A 25,178-nucleotide genomic window follows, 5' to 3' on the forward strand; every position below is an offset into this window, starting at 1 on the left:
AACAAAAACCATGTGATTTATTTATATATTATTGCACAATAGAAAAAACTACGAAGACCCAGAATGATTTTTTCTACTGTTCCAAAAACATTGCTTCCAAGTGTTAGTTCTTTATTCCTGGTGCACAGAATTTCGATTTTTTAAAAAATAATTTTACCATTTCATTTTTGATTAGATTTCAATGGTATTTTAAAATCCAATAGTAATAGCAATTTCTAGATCGCATAATAGTGCTTCAAATAATATCTTAGTATGTATTTTCATAGTACCTATAAAAATTTAATTAAGAAAGCAAAAAGAAATTTTACCTAGCTTTTAAAATTTGGAATAATTTTATATCATGTAATTATCATATGAAAGAAAAGTGGCCAATAAAAATCAGTTTACTTATTCTTTTACTCAGTAATGTTTACAGATTCACTATTATACACAATGTACTTTGTTAGGCAACAGGCTTAAAAGATACAAAATATGAAATTTTTGTCCTCCAAAGATCATGTCTAATGTGCCAAGAGATATTCCAACAAATTTGAAAGCAACTGTTAGAGATTTTTTTTCCCATTGGAGAGGAATAGATAGTGAACCAAAAATATGTATATATATATATATATATATATATATATATGTAATTTTAGGTAGGAATTAAATTTTTAAATATCTTTTCACATTAGCTTTATTTCTATAGGATACTGATGTGAAAAGTAGGAGACTATTAAGAAAAAATGAGTCAGGTGTGGTGGTGCATGTCTGTAATCCCAGCTGCTTGGGAGGCTGAGGCAGGAGCATTCAAAGTCAGCTTCAAAATCGAGGCACTAAGCAACTCAGTGAGACCCTGTCTCTAAATAAAATACAAAATAGGGGTGGGGATGTGGCTCAGTGGTTGAATGCCCCTGAGTTCAATCCCTGATACCAAAAAAGAAAGAAAGAAAGAAAGAAAGAAAGAATAAATGAGAAGAAGCTGGTCCAGTGGTGAATGGTTTTGTTGCTTTCAGAAGTTTCTTCAAGCAGTCACCATGTCAACCAACACAGATGTTTCTCTTTCTTCATACGATGAAGAACAGGGATCTAAACTTATCTGAAAAGCTAAATAGGCACCATTTGTACCTTTAGGAATGGCAGGTCTTGCAGTTTTTGCATGTGGATTATACAAATTGAAGAATAGAGAGATACAAAAATGTCCACTTACCTGATGGACATGCCTGCAGCAGCCCAGGGCTTTGGTGTAGAAGCAATGACTCTCTGTATCGGCTATTCCATGTATCAGGAATTCTGGGGAAAACCTAAACCTTGGAAGAAGAGATGCTGTTGTGGTCTCGTTGGAAGTGCTTGTTTTTGTTAGATATCTCATATCGAGGTTGTATGTTTATGTCAAAAGTAAATAATTTGAGTGGTATTTTCTTTCTTTTTTTTTAAGAGAGAGAGAGAGAGAGAGAGAGAATTTTTTAATATTTATTTTATTTTTTTTTAGTTCTCGGCAGACACAACATCTTTGTTTGTATGTGGTGCTAAGGATCGAACCCGGGCTGCACACATGCCAGGCGAGCGCGCTACCACTTGAGCCACATCCCCAGCCCTTGAGTGGTATTTTCAATAATGGCTTTTTTTTCTTGCAGGCTTGATTTGCCTGGTGACCGAATTCACTGTGAATTGTGACCAATTCACCGACTAGGTCATTCAGGGAAGTCAAATTAACACAAAGGAAATAAGTCACCCACATACACTTGATAGCATTACAACATTCACCTTCTTAATGCTTATGACAGAAGTTACTTCTAAAGAAGATAGCAACCAGTACTGAGTACTCCCAGTTTGCTATAGAATATCACACACATGCTTTGGATGTTGGGTAGGAATCCTATTTAATCCAGTTAATATAACTTTTTTCCTTCTTACCTCATGAACTGGTTTAAGAAATTCAGTTTTTTAGTGTTGGTTGGCTCTTGAAAAACTATTTCACAAAAGTGCATGAAGTATAACTTATAAATCTTCCCATAACTGAGAGAGAGAGAGAGAGAGAGAGAGAGAGAGAGAGAGAGAGAGAGTTTAAACCATACTTGGAAAGCTTACAACAGAACTGCAAAGAAGTAGTATTTATTTCAGAATCACCCTTGCAAACATGATAATGATTTAATGATGGATTCCACATTAGGTCTTTTATAGTTGCATAATTATATTTTGTTGTTGTTGTATTAGAATAATTTTTAATGTCATCTTGAACTAAAAATGTGTATCTAAGTGCTAATACAAAGGTAAATGAGGAACACTTTTTAAATGTGTGCATTATGTTTATTTTCTCTGTAAGAATTGAAAGTGGTAAATTAAACAAATTACCTAAAATGGAAGCAATTGATGGTTTATAAGCAAGCTTGTCAGCTCAGACATTATACACAAACTTTGATAAATTACAGGATGTGTTAGTGCACTTATAAAATCCCCTTGTCCTACTTGACCTTTGTATTGTTATGAAAGTAAATGAACACATAAAAAAAGAATAAATGAGGAAGTTGACAACTATCCCATGAAGAAATTAAGCATTAAAAGAAGGCCTAGGCTGGGCATGGTGGTGCATGGCTGTAATCCCAGTTCCTTGGGAAGCTGAGGCAGAAGGGTTGGTAAATTCGAGATCAGCCTGGGAAATGTACAAAATCCTGTCTCAAAAAAATAAAATAAAATAAAAAGGGCTGTAGAGGTGCTCAGTGGTACAGCACTTGCCCAGCATGTGTGAGACCCTGGGTTTACTCTTCAGTATGGCAAATATAAAGAAGGAGAAGGAGAAAGAAGGGAAGGAGAAGAAAGCATAGTTATGTAGGTTGGTGAGATCATATCAATGTTTCCCCTCATCTTCTGCAAAATGAACAGTATCCTTCTAGGTGCTTCTCTCATTTTTTTCAAGTTATTTAAAATGACATTATTGATAAGTTAATGATACAGAATTTTGTTTGTTTCATGGTCAATATTAGCACTTCTTCACCCTAAACACACACACACACACACACACACACACACACACACACACATACATCAATTTTATGGAAATTAAAGTCAGCATAAATTCCTTTGGATAATGTAATTTTCCCCACAGATTTTTTTAACCTACATCACATTTTAAAGGCCAGAAAAAAAGAATGTATTATTTATGAAGTCTGGGCAGTGCAGTTTATTTTTTACAAATACATTTAGAAGATTGTTAAAATAATAAAGTAAACATGTCACATAGTTTACATAGTTTAGTTATAATTAGTATAGAATTCTCCTTTCCTCTTTGGCAGGAATGGTCAGAACCCAGAAGCTATCTCAAAATGTCCAAATTGATTGCAGCTGTGATTTCTGGAAGTCATTTCAAAGGAGAAGGAAACTTATTTGCTACCCGTAAGGAAGATTACTGCATTTTCCAATTTTCTGATAATTCAGAGCCTTCTGGGGAGTGGGGAAAGTAAAGGACCTTCTGATTCATAATGGAGGACAGAGGTTGGCCTAGCGAAAGGGAGTGAGTGCCTTTTACAGCTCGGGCAGCACGGCGGGCATTTTAGACCAGTTACCTCTAACATTTGTAACCACTCTGGGAGCAAAACACTGTTTTCCCATTTAACATAAAAGAAGAACTCAGCCATAAAAATGCTTCCATGAGGTGCAGGCAGCACAGGCAGTGAGAGGCTAAACAGGCATCAAAGCCCAGGCCTGTTGGATACATTTGGGAGCCCTTACTTTAGACTGTGACACATGCAAAAAAAACAAAAGCAGGCAGAAGACATCCAAAAATGACTGCACACCCAAGAGAAGACGTTCTAAACAGAGACCACCTCAAGGATCACTGACCTATAAATAATCAGGAATTGGTGTGTGAGAAAATTCATTCAGCACATGAACATTTTGGCCACAGAGATCTGACCATAATAGGATTTTTTTTGGTGTAAGCATGGGAGTTCTGTCTATGTTTACTTTATCTCTTGTTTGATTTGGATCACAGGTCTCGACCCTTTATCTGAATTTGTCTAGAAGTTTCCAGAGCGCAGCCATAACTTCCTTATTCCTCAAGCTGTAGATCAAGGGGTTCAACATGGGTGCCACCACGGCATAGAACAGGGCGACCATCTTCTCCTTCTCCACCGAGGAGGCAGAGCGCGGACCCAGGTAGGTGAAGATGGTGGCCCCAAAGCACATGCAAACCACAGTGAGGTGAGAGGCACACGTCCCAAAGGCTTTGCGTCGTCCCTGGGTAGAACGAATGTGCAGAATGGCAGCCACTATACGAGCGTAGGAGAAGAGAACCAAGGAACAGGGAAGCATGATCACCAGGAATCCTGAAAGGGCCACCATGACCTGGTTGAGGGAGATGTCCACACAGGCCAGCCGAAGCACCGCCAGGGTCTCACAGGCAAAGTGGTTAATAACATTGTGACACAATGGCAGTCGGAAGGTGATGATGGTTTCCATTAGTGAATTTGAGAAACCAGCCACCAGGCAGCCGGCCACCAGCCCCAGGCACAGTCCTCCATGCATGATGACTGTGTAGTGCAGGGGGTGGCACACGGCCACATAGCGGTCATAGGCCATGGCTCCCAGCAGGAAGAACTCAGAACCACCCAATGCCAGGGAGGTGTAGAGCTGGAGCACACAGCTGTGGAACGGGATGCACTTGTGGGCTGAGAGCAAGTGGGCCAGCATTTGAGGGGCAACACTATTTCCATAACAAAGGTCCACCAGGGACAGAACACTGAGGAAGAAGTACATGGGAGTCTGAAGCCTGCTATCCAATCTGATCAGAAGAATAATGAGGGAATTCCCCACGGTGGTCACCAAGTACATGGCCAGGATCAGTACAAAGAGGAAAACTTGGGTGCCCCAATCACTGGACAGCCCCAGCAGGATGAACTCAGTGACCCATGTCTGGTTGTTGATGCTCTGGCCCATTAGTTTCAGGACTGGAAAGATGGTTGGCAGACCACACTGAGTGCCTGCCCTTCTGAACTTAGAGCTCATCCAAACTCTGCTTGAACACTTTCACGCTGAGGAGCATGGTAGAACCCAACTGTAAAGCTAAAACTCCGGGAGAAAAAAAAAGTCACATCCTTAAAATCAATTTAATGCAGCAAAACTTATCCCCAAAATATGCTCTTAAATGGGAGAAGGAAATTAATGAACTGTTTTAAACTTAAGACTCTGTTCAATTTAGTAGTTATTATAGGGAACAGTTTCTATCTTTGCAGTGAGAAAGTTTGGGGTCCACATGAATATTTTTCTCAGTTCTAAATGATGTCCAGTGCCATTTAACCTCTATAGTTCACTGGGTTTCCCCTCCAGGGATCTCAGACACAATCCTACTCACCCTTCCATGGTGGAATACAATCATAATACCCTGACTATTTAAATAATCTTGTACTTTCTGTCATTAAGGAAGTTTGAGTTTATTTATGTGGCTTTCCCTTTTGCTTTAGAGTATCAGGTGGAGAGCTTCCTCCCCTCCTGCCTCACACCATGGCCTGCTTGAACCAATCAACTCAAAATGCTGAACTTCAAGAATCAGGTATCACATGAAGGAAAGTACATATAACTGCTGAAATAAATCTCAGGTCCCACAGGTGAATTTAATGAAGTGTTTCATCATACCAGGTTTCTACTTAATAAGACTTTCTTAAGGAAGGTTTTCTAGAATTTGGGTCTATTGTAGTACAGTTCCTGCTCAAAATAGTGAGTAGAGAGACAAAGGGGTCTCAGAATCTTGAAGAGTAAGAATTTCAGAACATCCCCATACACAAATTTCCTTTTTCTTCACCTATATTACTGAAAACCCCAAATGCCCAACCCAAACAGAGAAGACGCAAAACCATTTAGCTCAGGTGCATCTATGGAATTATTGGACTATTTCAACACAAGCTTGATTTCTCTTCTTGAGCTTCCTCTCCTTTCTGTAAAGGATAGCACAAAGGTCTAGGAAGAAATGGTAGATGTGCACCTGGGGATAAGTGAGGAACCCTGGTGGGCATTGATCTTGCTTCCTCACCTCAGCTCCTGTCTGGTTTCTTGTCATTTTTGCAATACCCTCTCATCTCTTCTTTATCCCAGAACACTTAGACAATGAACACCAAGCGGACCCAGTTACAGTGCCTGAGCCGCATTTTCATTTCAAGTAGTTAGCATAAAAAATCTGTGTCACTGGGTCATTTTCCTGTAGCTCAAACATTCTATTTTCATTTTAAAAGATCCTTTCCATCAGGCTGATATTGCACGGAGAAACAGGCATTCTCCTAAAACTGTATAGTCTATCAACTTTCACATGTATTAAATCTGGAAAGTGGTCTAATATATCAGTTTCTCAGAGGTTTAAGCATATAGTTATGCAGTCATAATAAAAAGAAAAAGTAGTAAGTGAGTACACAAGTGGAAATAACCTTAAAATTTATAAATATCTTTTTTTAAAGAGAGAGAGAGAGAGAAAATTTTTTTAATATTTATTTTTTAGTTTTCGGCGGACACAACATCTTTGTTTGTATGTGGTGCTGAGGACCAAACCTGGGCCGCACACATGCCAGGCGAGCGCGCTATCGCTTGAGCTACATCCCCAGCCCATATAAATACCTTTTTTAAAAATGCACCAACTAAGCAATCTATCCTATAAGTTAGAAAAGTACTTTATATTCTAACCAGCTCCAGATGGGCAGTTGTGGGAAGCATGTGAGGCAAAGCATGTTTCCCAAACAGAAATTCTGCATGGACATAAAATAGTTGGTCTCTGAAAGAGTTTTTTCTTCTACTGTCTTCAGCAAAGCCAAGGCCTCTAGGCCATGCTAATAAGGACCAACGCTTGGAATCTGGAGCTGAGTCATTAGAAGACTCAAGCCCATCACAGGGTGGAAACCCTTAAATTGCTTAGAGGGTTCTGGCTCCCTAATCAAAATATGGAGAACATAGTTTCTGTGGATGTATTTCCACTAGAGAACAATTACATCAAGCCAACAAACCCTGAGTCTTGAAGAATACAGGACAGTGATGGATTTCAGGAAACTAGTTTCATGACTTATGTTGTTGAATAAGTGTTCAAAGAGGCAAAGGAATTCTCAACTCACCTTTGGAGAGTGAAGGCCATCTGTGCCTTCTAAGGATGGCAAGGCTGGGGATGTTTGGAATTTGAAGACAGTGCAGTTGGAAGAGTAAGTTTCTCAAACTTTAGGAAGAGGGTCTCGAGGGGCCAATTATGTTGTTTACCAGATTCCATTTCTTTCCCCTCCCCCTCTGTCTGGTCACTTCTGCTCCTAACATTCTAACCTACATTTCAACTTTGAAAATAGAAGTTTGGCTTCCTTGTCCCTGGGGCACAGCAAGGAGCATGCCAAACTTTAATTTCTTCAGGGAACAAGGTCTTTTTTCAGGGGTTCCACTTTGCAAGGGGAACACTTTCTCCCGCTTGGTGAGCACACTACTTCTCCAATTCACACACATCCACGTTCCTTCCGGCAGAGCTCCTGGCCCAGGCAACCAGAAGACCACCGGGATGCTCTGTGGGCATGATCTGATGTGAGCGTGGTAGGGGGATGTGCTCCCTCCAGTTCCTAGCCAGGTGATACTTATCCCTGGCCTGCTCTCTATGTTTGCAATTCTACCACCACATCCTACAAACTTCGCAGGACTTCCACCTTTCCCTTTCTTTCAAGAAAGACACTTTGTCCTGGGTCAAATCCTAGAAATTTTAGGTCTCAGAATTTTTTATTAAAGTACAATCATCTAGTGTGAAAAAACAAAAACAAAAAAAAACATTTAGTGAGGATGGTAAGGCTTGTGCAGGGAAGTCTGCAGAAATACAAGGCACCTCTCTCTCCCCTTCCCGGAGAAGGAGAGAGGAGATTTCCATGGGTGTGTTCTGCTTGGGTGACCCCAGAAGGCTGGTCTGCTCCTCTGCTGGGCCAGCTGGCAGTGCCCTGGGAAACCTGACTCCTCCTGCCTTCTCCCTGGCTTGGGCTGAACCCTATGGCAATGGCATCCTCTCCCCACTAAGGGGCTAGAACCACTTTCTAAGAACAATTCCTCTGTGTGGAGAAGGGTCCCTGCTTGAGCTCTGGGCCTGCAGAGAGAGGCAAAGGCGCCCCGTCAGTCCCGGACCTTAAAAAGGAAAGGAAAAAGAGGCAAGATGAATGGGGAGGGGAGGGGAGAAGAAGAAATTGTGCTCAAGCTTTCAAAATGTTGCTGAAATCTGTCATAACCACGTTTTTTTCCCTCTTATTTACTCTTCTCTTTACTGTGTGGATTTATTATCTTTTTTATTCTTTTAACATTTTTTTACACGGCTGTAGGAGAGAACAGATGAAAATGTCTTTGTAAAATGTACTTTCTCACCTTTAGGTCTTAGAAGTTAATTTTCCCTTATGGTATATAACAGAAAAAAGAGTGGATTTCATTTTCCTGTTAGTATGTTTGTCCCAAGCTCATTTATTCTGTATTACACATTTTCCAAAATTTATTTATAATTGGAAATTTTTGCCATACTAGATTCTCCTAAACAGGACTTCTCACTTGTGAATTCATTTCGATTCATTGGTGCATTTTTCTTTGTCAATACCAATACCAGGGTTTTAATTGTCATTACTTTATAATATGCTCTGATATATTAGGGCAGTTATCCTCTCATTTTGTTTCAATTTTTTCTTTAAAAAACTTTTTGATCATTCTTGTTTGATATTTGTTTCTTTCACATGAAGTTTCAAATCAACCTAAGTATTATGTTCAAAATGTGTGATAGAAATGGATCATTATTGCCTTGAATTCAACTGTTCATTTGAGCAAATCTGATTTTTTAAATATTGATTATTCTTCATCCAGAAGCAGATATCATTATACTTATGTTAGGTCTTCTTTTATGTCTTTTCTCAACTAGACTTTCTCATTAAAGTCTTTCATATCTATTAATGTAGTTACTTCTATTTTTATACAGTTCATGCTGCTATTGCAAATGGAATTTTTTCTATTACTTTCTATAGTCTATATTCACTATAGTGTAGAAATACTCCTGATTTAATTGCACCCAGTCACCTTGCTAATTTCTCATTATTACCAATAATTTGTTTATTGAATGTCTTAAGTATTTTCAAACATAAATTCATAGGAATTATTCTCTATGGCAGAGACTATCCAACAACATGCTACATGATATTTCATTGTCTCCTTTATAGCCCAAGTGAAAATATTGGTCTGGTCAGACAGCTGACATGCAGAAGATTCTTGAGAAGAAAAACATTTATTGTTGTAAGTGATGTGTTTGGGGGGTTAGTTTTACTCAGAACTATGCCTATACTACCTGACTTTTGGGCTAATCACATTCTATGAACAGATATTCCAAAAAGCAATAATAATGGTGATTACAAATTATACATAGTAAAGTTTTTATACATGCATTCTTTAGGATCAGGAAAAAGAAAAGATACCAAGTCTCATAACTGTACTTTGATAATAGCTGGCCAGTGCAATAAGATAAGAATATAATATGTACACAAAGATTGTAATGAAAACTATCATTATTTATAGATGGAACAATTATTTGTCTCAGAAAATTGTTCAACAATCTATTAGCTTTAATGAGAGAATTAGATATAAGACCAACTTACAGATATCAGTAGCATTTCTGTACACCAGCAATAACCAACTTAAAAATGAAATTGAGTGATATTTATAACAGCAAGTATTTATGAAGTATTTTGGAACTGCTTAACAGAAAATGTACATGAGTTCTATGAAGCACCTTGACAAAACTTTCATTCCTTCCAGTATTCTTTATCTTTTTCTATTTTATTTTCTTCATAGCAATCAACACCATCCAAGTATACCTTAATTATTTCTTATATTTACTATATGCTTCCCTCAAGCAGCATGAAAGCTCTCCAAGGGAGCTTTTCACAATTTTTGCCTTTCACTATTATATGTCCAACACCTGGAATAGTGCCTGACCTGTCATAAGCATTTCATAAACGCTTGTGAACAAATATGGAAAAAGTGTTAATTCTCTAAATAAAACATGAAAAACCTTTAATGACTATAAAGACATTTTATACTTTAGATTGATAATATAATATTATAAAGATGTAACTCCAAAAGTAATATTCAAGTTCCATGCAAACCCAATCAAAACCTTAGATGGACTTTTGGGGGAACTAACAAAATTATACAAACATGTATATGTGATAGATCTCTCTGCTAATAGCTGAATTAACTTTTAAAATAAATTAATTCCCCCATCTTATTTGATATACTGCATACTATGTGTGAAGACTTACCACAAAACCAAAATATTTTTGAAAATGAACAAAATATCACATTGTGCAAGGGTAGACAAAATAACAAACCGAAGAGAATAAAGATCTCACAACAGATTCTTAAGTAGGTAAACCTAATGGTATATATGAAAAATACTACAAATGAATGAGTAAATAATTGACTAGTTAATAAAAGAATGACCTCATGGAAACAAAAATCACTGGATCGGTATTTAACAACATATGCATAGTGCATATCAGATACGCCAAAGAAATAACTATGAAAGATAAAACTGAAAATTCAATTAAATAAAAAATACAATATCTGTGGCCTAGCTGCAGAATTTGTTTTAGAAAAACAAAATTTCAAAGCACAAATCACAGGCAAAACCCAAAAAAGTGATAAATTTGATTAAATGAAGATGAAATCTTTCTGTTCAACAAAAAATTCCATGGACTAATTTAATGGCGAGATGGCAGATTGGAGGTGTATATTTTCAATAGCTGTAACAGGAACAAACTAATATCTATTATATATATACAAAAAAATGACATGAAAGCTAATGTAAAATTTGGCAAAGAAAAGGGACATGCTGTGTATAGCAGTGTAAACCCAAATGGCTAACGATTTGATTCATTCGGTTAATATTTATTTGTGCCTACTATTGTAAAGGCACTTATTCATATGCTTGTCACACAGTAGTGAACAAAACAGAGTCCTGCCCTCTGTAGTAAAGGTGAGAGGCAGACATTAAAAAAATGAGTTAGTAGGAAAGATAAATAGCAGGGTGAGAGGGAATAGAAGTGGAGGCCAGAATATAAGCTTGCAGTAACAAATAGGGCAGTCATGTCAGCCTCAGTAAAAGGTGTTAGATGGATGAAGAATTGATGGGCATTCATGGATGTCCTGTCCATGAATGGTGATTGGAGAAGCATGCACAGAACAGTTTGGGGTGAGAGCAAGTGAGAATCAGGAGCTGAGCACATGAAAACACACTTGCACTGAGTACTTATTAGTGCAATGCAAAATAAAATAATTGTATATATTTTAAACTAAAAATTATTCAAAATATGCCAAATATTGGTGTGGTTGCAGATGTATAAGAAACACTTGTGTATTGAAGTAGGAGGGCAGATTTTAAAGCCAGTATGCAAAACATTATCTATGAGCTAGCAACTCAGTTCCTTTGTGTGTACTCAGGACCTCAAGTGAATAATCACAGGATACTGGGAAGTTGGGGGCCACTATCAAGAATAATAGCTGGATCAGGGTGAACAGCAGAATAGTGAACTAACAATATGTATGGATTTTTAAAATATTATGTCTAGTGGGAAAAACTAGCATAAGATAAAAAAGTAACACATTATATATGTAATTTATATAAATATTCATGTGTATGTGCGAGTGTGTACTCTCAAACATAATTATTTCATTAAACACATTAGAATACTTGTCCAAAAGGCAAGAAAGAAACAGAAAATGAGATAAAATAATTAATTTAGTTTTAAAAAGTAATGAGGGCCTGTGTAAGTGATCATGTCCATGTTCCGGGGAGATTTTTAAAACTCATTCTGTTTATTCTCCTATTCTCTTATTCTTTGTAGATTTTATTAAAGACAACTAAAATAATAAAGGATGTGTCAATCAATCAATTATCCAAGCAGCAGGAATTTAACAGCATTGTCAAGGCACCAAGAAACAAATATGATAACATCCAGACCCTTGCTGTCTACAAGCTGAAGGTCTAGCTGGAGAACAGAAGCAGACTCCACTTGAACAACTGAAGAGCCTTTATGTTTTGATACTTGCCACGTGTTTAACAGTGCAGCCAAACATAGTTAAGACTGTAATGTGGAGAGCCAGGCTATGAAACTAACCCACATTTCTTACAGGAAAACACATAGTCATCATTTCCCACCATCTGCATTGTCTCTGGACAGTTGGAGGGAAGGAGGAAGCCTTGAATCTTTATCTTTTTTCACTAAATTTTCCCACCACTCTTTCTAAAGCACCAATCACTTCCTTGTTCCTTAAACTGTAGATTAAGGGATTAAGCATTGGGGTCACTACAGCATAGAAGAGGGCAACCATCTTCTCCTGTTCTGCTGTGGAGCCGCCAACAGGTCTCATGTACGTGAAGATGGCCGTTCCAAAGCACATGGAAACCACAGTGAGGTGGGAGGTGCAGGTCCCAAAGGCTTTGCGACGTCCCTGGACAGAGCGGATGTGCAGAATGGCAGCCACTATGCGAGCATAGGAGAACAGTACCAGAAAGCAGGGAAGCATGATCACCAGGAATCCCGAAATGGCCACCATGACCTTGTTGAAGGAGATGTCTACACAGGCCAGCCTTAGCACAGCCAACATCTCACAGGCAAAGTGATTAATGACATTACCACACAGGGGTAACTGGAAGATGATGATTGTCTGCATCAGTGAATTCGAGAGACCAGCCACCAAGCAGCTGGCTGCCAGCCCCAGGCACAGCCCTCCATGCATGATGGCTGTGTAATGCAGGGGGTGGCACACGGCTACATAGCGGTCATAGGCCATGGCTCCCAGCAGGAAGAACTCTGTGCTGCCCATTGCTAGGGAGAAATACAGTTGGAACACACAGCTATGAAATGGGATGGACTTCTGGGCAGACAGGAAGTGAATGAGCATCTGTGGGACAGTGCTGTTGGTGTAACAGATGTCCACAAAAGACAGGACACTAAGGAAAAAGTACATGGGTGTATGGAGCCTGCTGTCCAGCCTGATAAGGAGGATGATGAGGAAGTTCCCCAGCAGAGTCACCAGATACATGGCCAGGAACAGGATGAAGAGGGAGACCTGGGTCTCCCAGTCACTGGACAGTCCCAGCAGGATGAACTCACTCACCCATGTCTGGTTTTCTCTGCCCATGAGCCTCTGAGGACCAACCCCAAGTTATAAACCAACAAAGACCAGATGTCTCATCCTTAAGTGGGGAAGATTTTATTCAAATGCTTGGACATTTGAATCTAAAAGATTAACTTGTGAAACTTGACATCTGATTCCTCTTCTTGACATCTGATTCCTAATCATGGGTTTGGTTCATGTCTTTGTTGGATACCTGTTTGTCACTACCGACTGCCTCAGAATCCACAGTGAAATAACCTTTTAACCTCTGAATTCTCTAACTGTGAAAATATTATGCTCAATTTTCATCCTTTTATAATCAGAAATTTGAGAGTTCAACTTAGGAAGTAACAAACCTAAATAGATTTTAAGAGGCAACCAGGTCTAAAATCACATTTTAGAATCAGTAAAAAAAAAAAAAAAAAAATGCTTAATCTTAAAAAATCTTCCCATAATTTTCTCCATGTGAGTTAGAGTATAAGAGGAAATAATCCCAGATGGTATGTCTTTCTCTTTTAGAAGAATGTCATGAAATTGGTTAGCACCTGTAAAGAAAAAGAACCAAGTCAACAATGGATTTCTTTTAGATGATATAAAATTAAATACTTGGCACAAATCTTAGCCTACTGACTAAGAGGTAATGGGCATCGGTCTACACAACCTCACTGATTTTATTGGTAAATATCCTGAATAGTAACAGTTCGGTTCTGGAGATGAGGATGTGATGGAAAGTAAGCTAATTAAAAGAATTAACTCATTGGAATGAACATTCTTCCCCTTTATTCTCATCTCAAAAAATGGACTGTTTCACTGGCTGGAAATGGTCTTCTTTCATCTTTGTGCTGTTTTCCTTGCTTATGTAACCAGAGAATAATACTTCTGCCTCCTGGATATTGTGCCCAGAATTTGCAACGCTGATGGTGTAATATAACTTCAGAAAGTTCAAAGTCTCTGTGTTCAGAAACACCCTAGGAGTTCTTAGCAACCTTGTATTCCTACTGTACTTCAATCCCAAGTGATTTCCACAAATCTCATGGATGAGACAAAGTCGACTCTCAATTTGTCACATACTCTGTCCCTCTAATTGCTCTACCTTTTAGGAGGAAAACATGAAACTTATCCACAGCTATCCCAACTGGACAGATTCTGCTTGTCGTCCATGACCAGGTGGGACCACTGAACACACGATGAGAATCACACTTTGCATTGAACATGTGTGTGACAGTAAGAGCAGCTAGCGTCAGATCAATAGGGTGCTGGGACAATTGGACTGACCAGCGGATAAAAGTCCTTCCTTTATCTGCGAATGAATTATGCTGAGAGCCACAGCCGAGTCGGAATGGCCCATGGCATTTTGCCAATAGTATTGGTTGACAGGCGAGGCATTACTATCTGCCATGGCCGCTACTTTGGAGTTCTCATGGGGATTCCCAGAGAGTTCCCATTGGTTGGGGAAGTGTAGGAGGAGAGATTTCTGGAGGAGATATTTCCTGTGGCTGGTTCCTGGACTAGCTGCGTGGGGTTCAGGATAGTTCCTGGGGAGCGTGTGTGGAGTATGCTGGTGGAGTTCAGAAATAAAGTTTGTTCCTGCTTCAGTGGCTCATGATTTGTGCCCAGCCAGACTGCAGCAGAATTAAGCTTGATCAATCATTCCTGTCTGTTAATTATGTAAGAGATACCAGCAGGAGGCTATAGAGTAGTGCTAAATGTTCTTTAATTCTTTATTATTTACCCTAGAATTCAAAAGATTAGAAAGTCACATTGGAATATTTCTATCATAAAGAGGAAACTTCCCTTTTTATTCCTAAAGAAAAAGGAAAAGTTGAAATATGAAAGAATCACCAGTATCCACAGTAGATACAGTGGTCTCACAGGGAAAATTCAGTGCCCAGGACTGTCAGTGGAGCTTGACCACAAACAGACACTATTCAGAAACCAGCTCTGAGAAATGATGGAGTAGTCCCTAGTTCTGCCATTACATGGAAACAATTCATGTAAAGAGATTCTGCTAGCAGAGGACTGAAAATAATAGTGCAGTGATAGTTAAATATGACAGTTGCTGAGTGTGTGTCAGGTGCAAAAAGGAGACTTCGTTGAAAAGTGTGACTAATAGTAATCTCTTGGAGTTTTAAGACTTACACTTCTTCCAAAATAATAATAATTCTCCCCGGGCCTCGTGGTGTACACCTATATAATCCCAGCAGCTTGGGAAGCTGAGGCAGGAGGATCACAAATTCAAAGCCAACCTCAGCAAAAAGTGAGGCACTAAGCAACTCAGTGAGACTCTATCTCTAAATAAAATACAAAACAGGGCTGGAGTTGTTACTCAGTGGTTAAGTGCCCCTGAGTTCAATTCCTGGGACCAATGATAATAATAATAATAATAATTCTCCTCTAAGGACTTGACAAAGAAAAGCTTGTTATGATCTTTAGCCCATAACTTCCCTTGAAGGCACAGAATGTTACTGATTAGAGTCAGAATAAAAAATCCTGTGGTTAGCTGGCCATATCCTTGTATCAGCTTCATGCCTTTCTAAGTGCCTCTCCCTGGGAATCAATGAACTGCTTTGCTGATCAACTTGCATTTCCTGGTTCACATTCATTACTTAGTTTCTTGATCTGTGTGAAGGGAATAGATATTCAAGTCTGTCCTAATCCATTGGGGGAGGGAAGAAGGCATGATAATGGCACAATTCGTTGACATTGTTTAGCAGGAAAACTGATTTTTTAAGGTAAAAAAGGATAAAAAGTGAAATAACACAAAAAACATTTGTTATGTAAATAAAACTCAAAAACAAATATTCAAAAGCAAGATGGCAATACCTTAACTGAAAACACTAATAAGCTTGGTGAACATTCCTGAACCGCCTTTTCTTCCTGGAGCTGAGACTCAGGCTTCCTAAAGTCATGCATCACAAGTGTCCTCCTCAACTAACAAGGCCACATAAACGCTTTGAGTGACCTGAAGCTGGCCATTACCCTCTCCACCCATCCCTACCTCCTTGTGCATACTCACCCCTGTAGATACTCTCTGCTGTGGCAACAGAGCATTCAGAGCCCAGCATTCTGATGAAGTTGCATTCTGGCCAGTATCATTTGGGAACAGCTGGGCAGCCCCAACCTGTCCATGGTCCATATCCCCAGGAGTTGACAGGTGCCTTCATATCCTTGGTTCCTTTTTGATACTTCCTTCTTCCATTCTTTGGTTAAGGACTTGACAGAAAAAAATGTAATCTCTTCTTCCTTCCCCAATGTCATCAGCCCTTCTTCTTATCTTCCAATGACACAGGACAGGCCAGAATTTATGTTCCCTTTAGTCAGATCCAGAAACATACACTATGGCAACTAAGCTTGGTGATTTGAAGCAGTCAAAGCTGTAGGCTGGTGCTTGTCTTCCTAGAGTTATCAGAAAGACCTTCCTCCCCAGTGCAGCTACTTTGTTAGAATGGAATACCAAAATGGGACCTTTAGCTCTTCCGTAACCAAATTCGGTTCAAATGTACATAAGACCAAAGGGTCCAGGAGGAGGCTATGTGTATGGACACACCAGTCTCGTGTCCTGTCCTGTAAGCATTGGAGAGCCTCTAAGTGCCTGAGCCCTCCCCAGGACAGGAGGCCCTCATTGCCCCAGGAAGAGATGGGGATTGGACAAGATGAGGGATATGGAAGAAGTAACTTACTTTTCCCTCAGAGGTTAAATCTCTACAGGCCAATTATGGGGTGCTTGTTAGGAAGTTTTGGTTACTTTTATTTATTTATTTATTTATTTATTGCTTCATTTGGAAATTTTATATGGTCATTCCCTCTCCTTAAACACTCACCTACATTTAAAAGACTTTACAAATGAGAATTCAGTCTTTATTAATGCAGACACATGAGAAGAGAATCCAAAGTATGGGTTTCCCAGAAGCCTCCTAAGTCTTTGTTGAATTTTCACTTTGAACTTGTGTATGACTTTTTTGTCCAGGTAGCCATGAGTTAAATGATTTGACTCAGGGTGTCCAACTGTTCTCGAACCATCTACGAGACCTTGGAGCAATAGCTCCTATAGTTATTATACCTCATGCAAGTATTTTGTGGGATTTCCCCCCACTTTGAATCACCATTAAAGTCTCCTTAACTAGTCACTGTTTAATTATTTAACTACTTTTGTATTTATATGTCTGAAAATACTACAGAAATTTGCTACTCCCTTTAATCATCTCAAATTACACATCCATTCAATTGATTTACATTTGGGTTTTTTCTAGTGTGTGGCAGTTAAAAACAATACTGCTTCTAATAACAGAACAGCCACAAACTGGAAACAACCCAAATGTAAAGCAATCGAATGGGTGTATAATTTGAGATGATTAAAGGGAGTAATAAATTTCTGTGATATTTGCAGAATAGGTAAAGTGGGGGACCAAGTATGAGGGAAGAGGGGAGGGAGAAGGGGAACAATTAGGGAATGAAGTTGATAAAATTATGCCAAGTGCATGTCTGAATATACCCCAATGCATTCCAATGTTATGCATACTATAATGTATGAATTAAAAGTAAATTAATAAGTAGAAAGAATACCTACAGAGTAGAGGAAGGGAATGTATACATATATACAAAACCAAATATAACTGGTTTTGGATATTGCATATGCACACACACACACACACACACACGCACAAATGTCTTTGTGGATGCCTAAATTCATTTCTCATATATTTGGTAGAATTCATTGGTGAATATACCAGGTCTAAAATATTCTTCCATGGAAAACTCTTATGCATGGATTCAAATTTCCCAATATGTAAGATTCAACTCTTTCTTCCTGTCTGTTTCAGTAAGTTCATTCCTCCCTGTCTCCCCTGGAATTGTCCTACCTCATTTAGCTTTCAAAATTAGAGGTCTAAATTCATTTGTATCTTTCAATGCTGATGAAATTTTTTGATACTCTTTCCCTTTCACTTATTTCTTCTCTTCCCCCTTTTATTGATGGGTCTTGGAAATAGATTTTAAGTTATGCTTGAAAATGTTTTGATATCATTGATACAGGAGAATACCAAAGAGGATACAAAACCAAATTACAATTACAGGCAGCGAAAGTGAAAATATATAGTGTGACCACACCAAATTAAAATGTTTCTATACAGCAAAGGAAACAATCAACACAATGAAAAATCATCCTATGGCAAGGGAGAAAATGAGGCTGGAAACAATGAAAATGTGCAGACATGGCTCAGCAGAGGCAAACTTTCAGCTACAAGACACATGAATTCTGGGCATCCAATGTGCAGTGGGGTGGTGAGGCGATGTTGATTTGATTGTGCTGATCATTGCACCACAAATGCAAATATCAAATCATCAGTATCGCCTTCCATATATGCAATCTTTATTCATCAGTTAAATATGTAAAAAAAAAAAAAAAAACAGAAGACAAAGGAGGCAGAAACCCCATCTTTGAAAAAATACCATTTAATGAAATAAGAGAGAAAAGACAATTATTTCTTGAAAAAGAGAATTCTAAATATTACCAAATGAATCAAATAACATTTTAAATTATCCCCAAAGATATGTTGAGAGAAGAAGAGAACAGCAGCTCCTCTTGTTTAGTGTAGAGGTCTGTCAAATAGGAAAAGAACAAACACTTTCAAAATTGCCCAAGGCTCTCTAGAGAACAGAAATGAAGGACGTCTTAACTCATTGCATAAGGTCAGCATTGCCATCATACCCAGACACTCCATGGGGAAAGTGAAACAAAGGAAAATTATCCTTTGATCTGACTGGAAGGAAAACAGATGGAAATCTCCAAAACCAATAAACATCAGCAAGAAAATCACATACATCCATGTCTAAAAATATTTAATGCACCACTACAAACTTGGTTTATTTCAATACTGAAATGTTAGTTTAATATTAGAAAATAATTGATGTTATTCATCACATTAAATAGTCAGATTTTATTAATAGATACCAAAAATTATTTTAAATTTAAGATAAATTCATATTTTGAAAAGACCTGATAATATGATAAGATGAATATAGAGCAAACATCATATGTTACTTAAGTTATTTCAAATATATTTATTTTAATATTCTTAAGTTATTTCAAAAGTCATCCCTGTAAGCTAGGAAACTAAATAATAATTTTTGTTGTACTTCTTTCTCTTCAACATTCTGATAGATAGCCAGAACAAGAAGACAGGGGAAAGCAATAATATGAGGGTTAGAAAGAAAAGTCAATACTGTTATTTTACTTTAAATTATAGAATTTAAATTATGTAATTTTCTCCACACATAATCTAAAATAATTTATATGTAAATTATAATTCATGCCAAAATTAATCACAGTTGCTGGATTAAGTAAATCGATACCAGAAGTCAATTGTGAATTCAGCTTCTGGCCATGATGGAATAGCTGGGATGGTATATATTCTGCTTTCCTTAAACAGCTAGAAAACTGACAAAACATGTTCATCAATAGTTCTCAGACGTGGTAAAACAGTGCAGGAAGTAACCCCTGAGAGAAGGAAGCACGTGAGGGGATCTGCAAGCACCTCTGCACACTACCTGGAGAAAGTTTCCAAGACATGGCACAGAAGAGGGAACTCAAAGGATCCCGACATCATCCTGATTGAGCGGACCAAGTTCACAGCTGGGGAAGGGTACCAAAGTGTGGAGAGCTGCAAAGGGAGATGGTTCAGTGTTGGAAGACGAATGTGACTACTGACATGTGCATCAATGTGAGCAGCCTCCAGGGGCCAGGAAAGGACCACCAGAAATAACCATCCGGCTGAGTAACCTGGGAAGCTATTACAGGGCCCACAGTGGCTCACATTCTCATCAGCTGGCAGCTGAAGATAGCCACACAAAACACTGAGTGGAGTCCTCAGAAAGGTCAAGCCTTCGTCTTGGTGCCAGTTGTTATTTCTGCCTGCTGTGGACACAGCAAAACAGCCCTTAAAATGGAGCCCTGGGATGCAAAATACAGACTTTGGAATTTCCGGGAATGCAAAGAAGCAGGACTGTTCTTGTGCCATAGCAAAGAGAGGCATAATAAAAGCCATTATTAATGAGCTTCACATCTTTGAGGTGGTAGAGGAAAAGGAAAATATTTTGAAAGAAATATATCACCAAAGCTCACTCAAAAATGAGCAGATAACCAGAATAGCCTGATACCTACAGAAGAAATTGGATTTGTCACTTAAAAGCTTCTTTCATCAGAAATAAATTATAAATTAAATAACAGATCAGATAGATTCACCATTCGATTTTTATTGACATAAGAAAGAGGTATCGCAAATTTTCCCAAACTTTGAATCAGAATTAACAATCCCTCTTCATGTAAGCATTACCCTAATATCAAATCCAGATAAAAGGGTTACAAAAAGAAACCTACAGATAAAAATCACTCATAAACATAGATGCAAAAAATAGTTATGTTGGTAAATTCAGCTAGATAAAAAAATATATTACATTCAAGTTGATTTATCCCAGAAATGCAAAGCTAGTACCGCATTCAACTGATATATACTCTTCAAAATTATAGACAAGGAAAAACTGGAACAGTTACAAAGAAAAATAACACACAAATACAACATGGACTCCTGGGTAATATATGAAACTACAGAAAAAAAAAAAGAAACAAATGTGTGAAAACAGATAAAATTAGATTAAGCATTAAAATTTAGCTAACAGGGGAGTATCATCACTTGCACCAATGTTAATTACCTATTTTGGTATTTGCCCTATGGCTAAGTAAGGTGTTAATATGAGGGGAAATTTTTTGTGTTATATCATAAATTTTCTGTAATCTAAAATTACCTTCCTACATGGCTGTCTGACGTGACTCTGGCTTGTCACCTGTAGTGTCTCATCAACCATGCACTGTCACTAACATGTACAAACATCCCGCCAATATTTAAACAATTAGGGCCAACACAACGACATTCCAATATCATCGACACTTTGGGGGACATCTGCCTATGTCACAAAATTTAGAATTAGAACAATTTTAATGTAAAAAGTCAAGGCTGTAGAATATGAGTCTTTTGTTCTCAAATAGAGGCACTGCAGGTCAACTGAGCTAAGGAAGACAGAGACAGGAAGGAAGGGTTCCCTTAGGGACTGATTGAAGGGGTAAGAAGACCTGCTGCTGTGTTATTTCTCCTCCCACCCCTAAACTGTTCGTTCAGTCACTCCCCCTTTTTCACACACACATCATTAAAGGCAGGTGTGCTCTCAGCAGATCTTGACTCATTAGAATTACAGGGTTGGGCAGAGCCTCCCTGCTCAAGGAGGAGAGGGGGGAAGGACAGGGCTCTTGACATGGACTTGAGGGTAACTTCTGCACAGTGGGCTGACCTGTCTCGTTTTCTTAAGGTCCACATTGAAGCTATACTATCTTTCATTTCCTTGTCCAAGGAATCTGCTTTTCTGAGGTTAACCATATCTTTCACATTTTATATATTTATCTCATTGATTCTCATTTTCTTACCGAGATTTCAGAGTGTCCATATTTTCAGAAATTAGACTGTTCCAGCCTTTTAGACCGTGAGACTATTGTGCATGCACAATAATTTTCTTGTCAAATTGTTCTTTTGCTATTTAAAAATAACAGAATCTCAGCTTTTCCTTAGCTAATAACACTATTGTGTACAAAAAAAGCCATGGTTAGATCAGAGTAAAGTGATAAGTTTAGGTGACGTTACTCACTCAAATCCAACACTCAGAAACTATCACAGTAGATCTTACACAAAATAATACATAAAAAAGTTTGTGTAAAAACCTTCTCCTTATATTATTTTACATTAATGTACTACAAAAATGCTAGGTGTGGCTAAGTATAGCACGCATTACTGTGAACAAATCATCAAATGTAAAAATAGTCTTTGTTCCAAATGGAACACCAACCATAACCTTTTCCAAAATAGAAATAAATATAAACCAGTTGCTCAATGCAAAATCCATCAATAAATCCATGAACATAAAGAATGCACTAAATCCAAAACCAGTAAAATAACCATTACAGGACCTCTCAATTCACTATAAGATTACATCCAAGTATATCCATCCTAAGTTGGAAATATCATAAGTCAAAAATGCATTTAATACATATGACCAACTGGATGTCACAGACTTGCAATACTGTTTACTGTAGAGCGTTGGCTTTTTATGCTTGAGATCAAATGACTGCTTGGGAGCTGAAGCTTCCTAACAGAGCTCAGAGCATCCTCACGGAACATCACACTATGTATCTCTAGTTGTGGAAGATAGTAACATTCAAAACCGGAAGTAAATTCTACATAATGTGTGTTATATTGTTTTTGAAACTTGATGACATTGAAAAATTGTAGGTTGAATCATCACAAATCAGGAACCATCTGTACTTTAAAGCCATAGTAATGAAGATTGAGTAAGGAAGGTTAGCCACTGAACAGGAACTGTGCCATAAAATCCTCCCACATCCCACACCCAACTCACGGCTCAGCCTCCTACACAACACACCAGCACACGTTGCGTCATCTGCTTCCTGGTTACCAGGGCAATGCAGCTGACGCCTGTTACACTGAGTTGGGTGGGGAGTGCTGAGGCAAAGCTTTTTTTCTCCACTGATGTTTTTGAGTCACCTAGGTGCTAGTTTTGATATTAAGCCAGAGAAATGTCCTAATAATTTCCTCCAAGCCCCTTTCACTTCCTTATTCCGTAGACTGTAAATCATGGGGTTCAGCATCGGAGTCAAAATGGCATAGAAGAGAGAGATCAGCTTCTCCTGAAGGACAGAGGGGCTGGAGTGGGGCTGGATGTAGGTGAAAATGGCCATGCCATAGCAGAGGGCGACCACAGTGAGGTGAGAGGCACAGGTGTGGAAGGCTTTCCTCCTCCCCTCTGTGGACTGGATCTTCAGGATGGTGGAGATGATCCGGACGTAGGACAGGAGCACCAGGAGGAAGGGTGTCATCAGAAGGATGATGCTAGAAACCATGATGGCAACTTCATTGGAGGAGGTGTCCACACAGGCCAGCCTGACCACAGCCAGAATTTCACAGGATATGTGATCAATGTACCTGTTTGTGCACGTGGGCAGCTGGAAAGTGATAGCCGTGTGCAGGAGCGAGTTGATGGAGCCACTGAGCCAGGATGTGATGGCCAACCCAGTGCACAGGCCTCCATGCATGATGACTGAGTAGCGCAGGGGGTCACACACTGCCACATAGCGGTCATAGGCCATCACTGCCAGGAGAACAAACTCTATCCCACCCAAGCCCAGGGAGAAAAACAACTGGGCAGCACAGCTCAGGAAGGGGATCCCTTTGTGTTCTGCCAGGAAATGCACCAGCAGCTGAGGGACGATGCTGCTGGCATAAGACACGTCCACGAGGGAGAGGTTGGTGAGAAAGAAATACATGGGTGTGTGCAGCCGGCTGTCCAGTCTGATCAGAAGAACAATGAGGAAGTTCCCCAGCACTGTCACCAGGTACATGGCCAAGAAGAGGACAAAGAGGGAGACTTGAGTGTCCCTGTCACTGGTCAGTCCAAGGAGAATAAATTCACTCCCCCATGTCTGGTTATCTCGTTCCATTATGATTCTGCAGAGAGGTCAAAAAACAAACAAACAAACAAAAAAAACTAGAAGCAACTGAATAACAATAGACTAACTTCTTAAAATGCATCCTGTGTATGAGCTGCCAGTGCTGTGTCAGTCTGTAGGTCATTCATTATGCCCAGATAAAAGGTTTGATCCCAGTATGCTTGATATCTACTCTGTTTCAGAGAGATAGACCAGTGCCATTAAAAAGAACACGTCTCATTTCAGGCATCAGTTAAAGCCTCGAGGTAATATGGTGCAATTTTAGCAGTTTTGCATCCTTTCCACTTGTATTCATTCTTCTACAACAAACACACAATATTTGTCAATGGTAGGTAAAGTTATTAAATAGTGAAGACGGAGTTGGAATGTTTGAAAACTACCTCAAATATGTCACCCACAACCATCTTGATGAAATGCATGAATCAATTTCATGAAGAATCATTATGAAGTGTTAGGTGTTTGTGGAAAGGTTTAGAATCAGATAAACTAGATTTGAAACCTGATTTTGTTTAGCAAGTATGTGATTTCTGGTTAATGATAAGCTTTCCTCTATAAAATAGATGCATATTTAATAACTCACGTCTACTTAAATTCAAATGCAGATAGCTTTTGGGAAGGTACTTGTATATTTTTTGTGGAAGTACTACTGTGTACTGTGGGTGTTTGTAATAACCACTTGTGCCTCAGCTGCATTAAAAAAAAATGTGATTTGCTTCTCCTCCACAAAAGTAGACATGAAAAAGTAGGCAACCTCTAAAGGAAACCCTGGGCCTTTTGATAGGCTTCAGTTCTTTCTGTCTTTAGTTGGATGGAGAGGACATCATAATGGATCCTTTATTAGGCACTCAGCTCTTTTCAACCTGCTGCTGTTCAGAATATATTCTTTGGATTTGAGTTCAAATGAAAGCAAATAGGAATCTTGATGTTAAACATCCCAGGGAAAGGTGATAAAGGGAAGCAGACATTTAAAGACCCACTTTCATCAACCAACACAGAGAATAGGCATGAATCCTTGTTATGACACCAATTACAGCCATCAAACAGAAGCAAGTTGATTTAAAAAAAATTAGACTCATTATTATTCCATATCTGCCTATTTATTTACATTCCTTTTATTGAATGTTATTTACCAAATACAGGAGAAGAGCAGAGAACCGAGGCAGGAGGGAGAGAGGGCAGAGACAGAGAGTGGAGGCCAGACTAGAAACTCTGAGCTGAAGGGGAAACTCTCAACAATGCCACTCTCCTGCCTGATGAAGAGCAAACCAAAAACAGAACTCCCAGAAGCACCTCATTTATGGTTCACAGAGCTGTGTACCATCTTTAGAAATGCCTCTCGGGGTCTCCCTCAAACCCAATGCCTTGGAAAATACAATTTTACTTACATCATTTTCACGAACAAACAAAATCTATGTCTAAGAGTTTACAAAGTTAAATATATTATGGAAAGAAGAGTTTCCATATGATCCACAATCTAGTTACATTCTACTAA

At 38.7% G+C, this 25,178-nt stretch overlaps 3 protein-coding genes and 1 pseudogene across 3 annotated transcripts; 1 reads left to right on the top strand and 3 right to left on the bottom strand.

The window, feature by feature from the left end:
• Positions 1 to 1,013: 1,013 nt before the first annotated feature.
• On the top strand, positions 1,014 to 1,339 carry LOC143396947 (HIG1 domain family member 1A, mitochondrial pseudogene; annotated as a pseudogene).
• A 2,639-nt stretch (positions 1,340 to 3,978) lies between these two features.
• On the bottom strand, positions 3,979 to 4,911 carry LOC143402325 (olfactory receptor-like protein OLF3). Its single transcript, XM_076859737.2, has one exon. It carries the CDS (start codon positions 4,909 to 4,911, stop codon positions 3,979 to 3,981), a length of 933 nt encoding a protein of 310 aa, XP_076715852.2.
• A 7,296-nt stretch (positions 4,912 to 12,207) lies between these two features.
• On the bottom strand, positions 12,208 to 13,143 carry LOC143396958 (olfactory receptor-like protein OLF3). Its single transcript, XM_076852965.2, has one exon. It carries the CDS (start codon positions 13,141 to 13,143, stop codon positions 12,208 to 12,210), a length of 936 nt encoding a protein of 311 aa, XP_076709080.2.
• A 9,577-nt stretch (positions 13,144 to 22,720) lies between these two features.
• Positions 22,721 to 23,677, bottom strand: LOC143396969 (olfactory receptor-like protein OLF3). The gene has a single exon (XM_076852974.2). The coding sequence runs from the start codon at positions 23,675 to 23,677 to the stop codon at positions 22,721 to 22,723; it is 957 nt and encodes a 318-aa protein (XP_076709089.2).
• Positions 23,678 to 25,178: the final 1,501 nt, after the last annotated feature.

The sequence above is a fragment of the Callospermophilus lateralis genome, chromosome 1, assembly GCF_048772815.1.
Source record: "Callospermophilus lateralis isolate mCalLat2 chromosome 1, mCalLat2.hap1, whole genome shotgun sequence".
Taxonomy (NCBI): Eukaryota; Metazoa; Chordata; class Mammalia; order Rodentia; family Sciuridae; genus Callospermophilus; species Callospermophilus lateralis.